General features: G+C 36.1%; 1 protein-coding gene across 2 annotated transcripts in view; it reads right to left on the bottom strand.

The window, feature by feature from the left end:
* AEBP2 (AE binding protein 2) overlaps positions 1-7,951 on the bottom strand; it is a 34,873-nt gene extending 26,922 nt beyond the window's left edge. For both annotated transcript variants that reach the window (XM_009278996.1, XM_009278997.2), the window contains exons 1-2: positions 7,746-7,951; positions 3,825-3,932 (exon numbers count right to left, since the gene is read on the bottom strand). In XM_009278996.1, the coding sequence (XP_009277271.1) occupies positions 3,825-3,932; positions 7,746-7,937 (300 nt within the window). In that variant the 5' untranslated portion in view covers positions 7,938-7,951. The remainder of the gene's footprint in view (positions 1-3,824; positions 3,933-7,745) is intronic.
* Between the last annotated feature and the right edge of the window lie 375 nt (positions 7,952-8,326).

Below are 8,326 nucleotides of genomic sequence, written 5' to 3'. Positions count from 1 at the left end.
ATATTAAATAAATTTCTAAAAAAAAAAAAAAAAAAAAAAAAAAAGGATGGCTAGAATCAGACTGCAATAAACAAAGAGAAAACTTCCAGCAGCACAAGAGCAACGAACTTCAGGTACTAAGAGCAGTAGCATAACTTCAAAAATACCTAACAGCGGGCCAAAGAAGGCCACAAGTTCTCAACCAGAAACATGTTCTGGAAGACCAGTTTGTTTGTTTGTTTGTTCCTCTTGACAAGACAGACAAATCTAGGCAACAGTGCTTACCAAAAGTAGGGTTGGAAAAGCATGCTGCTCTGCAGAAATAGTATTTGACTACAGACTGAGAACTAGCTGGCAATGAATGGTAACTATGTCTCATTTAATGGACACTTTTTCTTTGGTGGAGGGATTGGTGGGTGCCCTAGGAAAAGATACTTTACCAATTACAAAACTTAGTGATGATGGCCTCAAAAACCAAGCAAAAAATCCATCCATGTGTTCCACATGAAATCCAAGGCCATCAGTATTAAAAACTTAGAAAAAAGGGGAGGAAATAATCTGATGACTAAAGGGGAACTGAGCTCCTAAATTCTGCCCAAAGATCTTGGGTATCTTTTTTTTTTCTCCTTAGTTCAGCAGATGACTCAGATATAAAATGTCTCCTCCTTATGAGCTGGACATACACTACCAGGAAATTGCCCTATATAAAAACGGAGCTAGCGTAACAAAGGTCTCAAAAATAGGTATTCGTAAGGAAATTTACCTCTTCTGTGACAGAGGTCTTGCAATATTAATGCTGAGGGGGACACACTAAACCACACAAACAAAAAAAACCAGGAGAAACTTATGAAAATATGAAACATTTTGCCTTTGTAATTTAGAAGTGGGTTCATTTCTATGACAAATGAACTACACAGTCACATAGTTTATATGAATGCATGGAAAGGGCAGGTAAACCCACAAAGACCTTTTAATATGAAAGCACAGCAGCTCATTTACAGCCAGGTACAGCTTTTAATCAAAGGACACCACCATGTGTATCACCAAAATAGAAAATCAAACCCAAAATGGGCAACTACATAAAATGAGTCCACCTGCAAGCAAAAGGGTGACAGGACAAGGACATATCCTTCAACAGAGTAGTTTTAATGCAAAGGAGAGCTTTATGCCTGAGACAGTCCCCAACTGCCTTTGAATTTAAGAAAATACTTTTGTCTCTTATTTTGTCTAGAAGTATAGGAATATAGCAACCTGCCATATACTTCTCTCCTCTGTTCATTAAATGATTATAGTGTTCTTTTACCTTTACAAAAGTAAGTTTTCCATGCTTTTAATTGTCACTTTCCTAGCTAACATTCTTTGCTTTTCTTAAAAACGTCATGAACAGCAGTTCTCCAGACAACAGCATACAGCTATATTATTTCCATTACTGCCTTTTACGGCTTTCCTCAGAAATCCTGACTTTTTTTTTTTTTTTTTGTTAAACTAAACCACTGAATGACTAGGTATTTTCAGCAAGTTCTCTAAAATGACAGATTCCTTCTTTTATGCTAGAACTCGTGTATTCTCATGAGGCAACAGAAATTTCATTTGTAATTTAGGTTTTGGGAGATATTTTGTCTGCAGTAATCATCAAGAACAAGAGGTCCTTAATCCAACTCTGACTTGAAAAAATTTGTCTCTTCCTAAAAGGTGAGCAATTAAGATTTATAAGAACAGCTAAATGCACCAAACGGAAACATTTGCTCCATTTTTGAATGACTGCCGTAAAACAGTAAGAGCTGTACTTGGACCGACCAAGACTAATATCCAACACTTTCTTAAGTGTTTTTGTATCACAGTAGATTTCAAAAGCTTGTAAAAGAAAAGAAGCGAGGAAAGGGGGCTAGTTAATTAATAGATTACTATCACAGACACTTACATACTTGGCTACCTCATGTGAGCCCTGAAGCCTATATTGAGCATAAACGACAGCGAAACAAAAGACGTTACAAAATTCTACTCAGACCACAATTATCCTCCATTCAAAGCCCCCAGGAACAGATTGAGAAATACAGAGATAAAAAACAAACAGAAGGACTGAAGACAACAGTAGGAAAAAATGCTGAAGTGACACACATTGAGCCATGATGATTAACTACTGCAATCTTAGCCTGTGTTTTGTTCTTTCCCTTAGTATGATCAGAAAGCACAGAAAATCAGCTGGTGAAACAACACATATTTAACACAAGATGATTATTATCAGAACTAATTGTTTTAAATTTTAGGGCTCTAGCTCTAACCAGCTTAGGCAAAAAACTGGGATACCAACTTTTACGGACTTTCCTACGTAACTCTGACAGACTCAAAAGTACTACTGTTATTTCTGAGCTATGCCCACCTCTTTTAAACCCAATGTCTATAAAATTGAGTTTCTTTGATCTAGACCAAATAAGTATACAAATTACCCTACTGAAAGACTTCCCTTCAAGACCAAAGCTTGCCATTATACTTTAAGATATATAAAATGTTTCATTCCAATATGAGAAGACCTAAGGTACAAGTTTCCTCTGATGACCGTTTTTTTAAATTTATTTTATTCAGGGATTAACACTTAAGATTAGATCAACTGCTAGAACAATCATCTCTGTACACTTTCAGGGATCTATGATCCTTATGCTATGCTTCCAAGAGCATGCTAACCTTATTCCTTTGAACAAACGGTATGATAAACTCAAGAGCAAATTTCCTGTTGTTATTCACTCAGTCAGAAATGTTCAGACTAAACCACACAGTTCAGTATGGAAAAAAGTCTAACCTTTATTAAAAAAACTTTTTCACCTGTGACGCACTATTTTTACTCTCTAGGTTTTGAGTTTAGTTTTGTTTTCTGTCACAACTACTGTTATAAGCTGGGCAGGAGAAGTAACTTCTGGAAGACATCACTGTAACAGAAAAGTATTTTTTAGTAATAAAACTGCCTTAAAATAATAAAAAAAAGCAGAAGATATTACATGAGAAGAAAGAGAGGAGAGGGAAGTGGAGAAACAGTGACTAAAACTTGGTGGGGTTGGGGATGGGGGGGAAGAAGGCATAGAATGCTACCTGAACTTAATAAAAACCCTAATTCATTTTCATATCCTACATGGAAGGAGAACTTCAGTCTGAAGTAGTGTGGGTGGGACTTACCATCAAGTGATCCAGGACTGACAGCTATGAACTGCCCCAACTGTATCCATAAGAGGATGAAGCAACTCATTAATAACGGATTGGTGGATATGGGAATGATAAACACTACTATACCTAGAATTGCAGGTACAGATTAGGGGGAGAAAGAAAGAGAAAGTTAGAAAATACTATGCAGGAAATACAGTCAGCTCAACGGTCCTGCATTCCTGACTTATCATTCTCAGAGAGGTTAACCATAAATAGTCACTGACTGTGTTTCAACTGAATTTTGTTAACTAAACCAGCTCTTACTCAAGCACAGAATGTGCACCACCAGGCATGAAAGATTAATGTGGAAGTGTAAAGCATGAGGCAAAATATCTCACTGTTACAGTGTAAGCAGCTCAACTGGAAAACACACAAAAAATTGAACTTCAGCACTATTTAGTTTTAGACTCCCCTACCATTTATAGATTAAAAGAAACAGGGATAGAGAAGCAATAACGGTATCTTCACCTGTTTTCACAACAGAACAGGACCTTTGGGCACAATTATTGCAAAGACGAAGGCTCAGCTCACTGGATAGTTTTTAAGAAATCCTCCTGTGATGGCATTTTTCAATTAAATATAATCTATCAGGAAAAATAAATAGGATCACTATTAAAATAAGGGATGATATATCTTGCAATGAACCTTACCTTGAAAGGTTTGTCCCCACTGTGTGTCAGCATATGCCTCTGCAACCAACTTTGACTTGTTGAAGGTGTATTATATACTTTGCAACCTTTCCACAAGCAAACAAACACCTGATAGAGTAAAAATGTGGTAAGTTTACACAAGTCAAAGAAAACAGTAAAAAAAAAAAAAAATCAGATTAGCAAAGAAGCCTGTTTTCAAAATACAAAGTACGTCAAAGAATTTTGAACAATAACCATTTATTTTGCAAGACGCTTCTCGTATCTCACCAAGAAAAAAAATAAACTACAACCACAAGTGTCAAAAAAGCAGGTCACTGGAATAAAATATCAAAAAACAAATGCTCTTGCAGATAAACACAATTGAGAGCCACAGCATCCACTGCAAAGAGTTTGTGTTTGCGCTCAATATCTGTATCCAGCAGATATTGAGACAGAACATTTTTAAATGACAAATTTACACTTTCTGGGTAGCAGATATGGAAATAAAATAATTTACTCTCATAAGCAAGTAATAATTTTAGTCTTTGAGCATGAAAAAGTAAAAATTCTTAATTACAATAAAGTTGTTTAGATACCAGAGTTTTATATTATGGAATACTGGATACTTCTAGTTAGGGCCTTATACTCAATTCCTGATGAAGAAAGTTACAATTTCTCACACAATTCAAAGTCTATGGGTGTTTTGTGATTCCAGTGTACAGATCAGTCATATGCACAATAGTGCATTAAGGGGAGTAGAACTTACTCATGCTGCTTTTCTCTCTCCTCTCATTGTGTCTATAACTGAGTGAATAAAAAAGCTCAACGAACTTGCCTTTCATTAAAATTTCATCAGGTCTGTGTGTGAAGGGAGGTATAGCCCTGATTTGTAACAGCAAATAGCAGGAATAGCACTGTCCATGGTACAGTTTTTCTGAACTGCAGGAAACTAATTGCATTTGAGTTTCTTCTTCTCTTTTGGAGATTAAAAAACTCAATCTTCAAAAGACTGTATTTTCAAAACAAAAGAACACCCACAGGAGTGCTATGTACTTGCTGTATAATATATAGATAACCCAGCTTACTAATACAAAGCTGGAAAACCCTGCACATCTGTATGACTGATCCAGATCTACTGACACATAAGGCCCAACCCCCTAAACCTTTGATGTCTGCTGCCCCTCAGTTTTGAGATCCCCCTGAAGCCACAGACTTGGAATTTCTGAGATTCCTGGCTCTGGAACAGCCCTGTAACCGTCCCATCAGCAACTGCAGACTGCAGGGCACCCAAAGGAGTACTACTATGAAGTCACAGATTGTGGAAATGCAGACCCTCCAAAAAACAAGGTTGTTGGTTTTACAACAACCCAACAGAAGTCCAGGCAAGGCTTCTTGGGAACCCTTGTCAAAAGGCTGAATCCAAAATATTTCTGAAAAAAATTTTTGGGAGGTAAAACTATTTTGTCACAACTTTCCTGGGCTTTTCATGGATCTATCTGGTTTGGCTTGGAGCCATTATCTCAGTATTAGCTTGAAAATACACATTTTACCATACAAGGGTGCTTATCACATTACTTTGAAGTTCTCGATAAGCAGGTACTACTCCCACTTTTCCTCAAATTTATAGCCATTGTACTTGAGTAATATCCGAAATCAAATCAAAACCACAATGTAATTTCTAACACCACTTAAAACACCTCGCCAGCAGGTGGCAGACAAATCCTTTAAAAGAACCAGCCAAGATCAGTCCTCTTCCATAACATCAAGTTGAAGAACTTTTCAAAAAATAAATCAACTCCAGTAGGGGAATAAAAAGTGTGAACTGAATGCAACAGTCATTAGACACCTGGTGCATCCAACAAGCTCCTCTTTCAGAAAGACAAATACAGTCTAACATTCTCTAAATAAAAATATCCACAAATCATGTCACATGGAATGTAAGTGAACAGAAATACAATACAAAAAAAAAAAAAACCACCCTGAAAAATCTTCCAGTCCCTTTTTAAGGAATGAAAAGGGATCATGGATGGGACAACAAAGATGCCCGGAGATGCAGTTACGTGAAAGCCCACAGGATACCAATACACCTCATCCATTTCATTGTTTCATCCAGGATTCATATAACACTTTTATAAACCTATGAAGTGAACTACAGAAATCATCTCATGGGTGGCTAAAAAGCCAGCTCACTGGATGGATGATTCTGCTTAGAGCTTGGAATGAAAAAAGTCACGAAATATGAAGCTGAAAGTTCAATCATACCAAAAAACATTAGCTAAATACAACCAGAGTCACGACTGTCTCAGTGACACAATTACATAATAAATTATTTAAGGTAATGCAAATTAGCATTTTATTTAAGGCTTTTATTCACTCAAGATAAAGTGTAAGGCCTAACATTCTACTTCTGGTGAAGTGACAGGACAAAAAGTCAAAAGATAATGACTATTCTTGGTTAAGATTTGGTATTAGCTCTCCAAGAAATTAGAGAGCTGCAACATACGGTAACAAAGGCAGGCAGATTGCTTGTGTTTGATGTAAAAGTAGTTTACATGACATATTCCAGGCAAAGGTAATTTGGGAGGTTGTGGAGGGGCGGGTAGTTAAGTACAGAGTTGAAATTACACTACTAGAAGATGTTTTGAAACATTAAAATTGTGAGACCAATGGAAATTGCATCATTTGACCAGGGATTAGACTGAAATATAGATAATTATGCATGTACCTCAATTAAAAAAAAAACATCCAGGATTCATATAACACTTTTATAAACCTATGAAGTGAACTACAGAAATCATCTCATGGGTGGCTAAAAAGCCAGCTCACTGGATGGATGATTCTGCTTAGAGCTTGGAATGAAAAAAGTCACGAAATATGAAGCTGAAAGTTCAATCATACCAAAAAACATTAGCTAAATACAACCAGAGTCACGACTGTCTCAGTGACACAATTACATAATAAATTATTTAAGGTAATGCAAATTAGCATTTTATTTAAGGCTTTTATTCACTCAAGATAAAGTGTAAGGCCTAACATTCTACTTCTGGTGAAGTGACAGGACAAAAAGTCAAAAGATAATGACTATTCTTGGTTAAGATTTGGTATTAGCTCTCCAAGAAATTAGAGAGCTGCAACATACGGTAACAAAGGCAGGCAGATTGCTTGTGTTTGATGTAAAAGTAGTTTACATGACATATTCCAGGCAAAGGTAATTTGGGAGGTTGTGGAGGGGCGGGTAGTTAAGTACAGAGTTGAAATTACACTACTAGAAGATGTTTTGAAACATTAAAATTGTGAGACCAATGGAAATTGCATCATTTGACCAGGGATTAGACTGAAATATAGATAATTATGCATGTACCTCAATTTTAAAAAAAAAAACAAACAAACTAGATGCAGTTATGTTGAAGGTATACTTGCCATCAGTACTACAGACAGAGCTGTTTTGGTAAGAATTTGTACTCTCAAGTCAATGAGTCTTACAACTTCCCTATTATATATCTTTTATATATTTTACCTCTAATGATACTCCATTCATAAAAATAATCAAGATATGACTTCACCTTAGTTCACATGCAGTAACATGTACACTAATAGTTTTAAGAAAATTAATTCCAAATATAAGCACTTAAAGATATACCAACAGCTTCACGATGTTGAGAAGTTAGCACATCTATCAAAAAACCTGATAGCTTAAAATAATTTATTAAAAGAACTTACTATATTCTTAAAGTTAGGCATTCAATTAAAAACACAGAATACCAAATCAAGTGAACTATGCAAAAGACACAGCTGAATGCCTAATACCAGATTGCTGAAGGCCCAACCTTAGTTGTCACTGGCTACAGAACTGATACTTTAAAACATAAGATTCGCTATTGTCATTAAAGAGTAAAATATTGGCAACTAAGAAAGAGGGAGAAAACAAAAAATGACACCAACCCCTCCTCGTTGACCATCCACATGTATGGAGCGAATGTGATCTGCCAAATCTGGGCTGGAGCTGAAGCAAGCATGGCAATGGTCCCAACAACAGTTATAAGCAATGCTTTTTGCAGAGGAGGCAGGAACTCCTTGTCCATTCATCATAACCGGAGTTGAACGCCCACTGGAAATTGTGCTGTCTACATCCATAATAGTGCTGCTTATGCTGTAAGACCAAAAAAAAAAAAAAAGATAAAGTTCGTATTTGTTGCATGTTAACAGAACAAATAAAAATCATAGCTCTCTGGGGTTTTGTTTCAGATATATTTAGACAGGTTGAAAAGAAAATCTTACACAGACTTACTATTTATTGTGGTTCACCACCTTAACTATAACAAATGTACAGTCAGGAAATAGCTACTATTACTCGACCGTATAACTTCTTCTGGACACTGGCAACAAAAGAGAGGGATGGAAAATTCTCCCATTCACTGACTTGTCAGAAAATTAACTCTCATGTGATTAACTCATTTTTAAGCTACATTAAACAGCCATTCATCATTTTTATTTCCCAGGAGATAAGAAAAGGAAAAGGAAAA

Source organism: Aptenodytes forsteri, unplaced genomic scaffold (assembly GCF_000699145.1).
Source record: "Aptenodytes forsteri isolate BGI_AS27 unplaced genomic scaffold, ASM69914v1 Scaffold241, whole genome shotgun sequence".
Lineage (NCBI taxonomy): Eukaryota > Metazoa > Chordata > Aves > Sphenisciformes > Spheniscidae > Aptenodytes > Aptenodytes forsteri.
The sequence above is the reverse complement of the archived record's forward strand: the minus strand, read 5'-3'. Positions and strand labels throughout refer to the sequence as shown.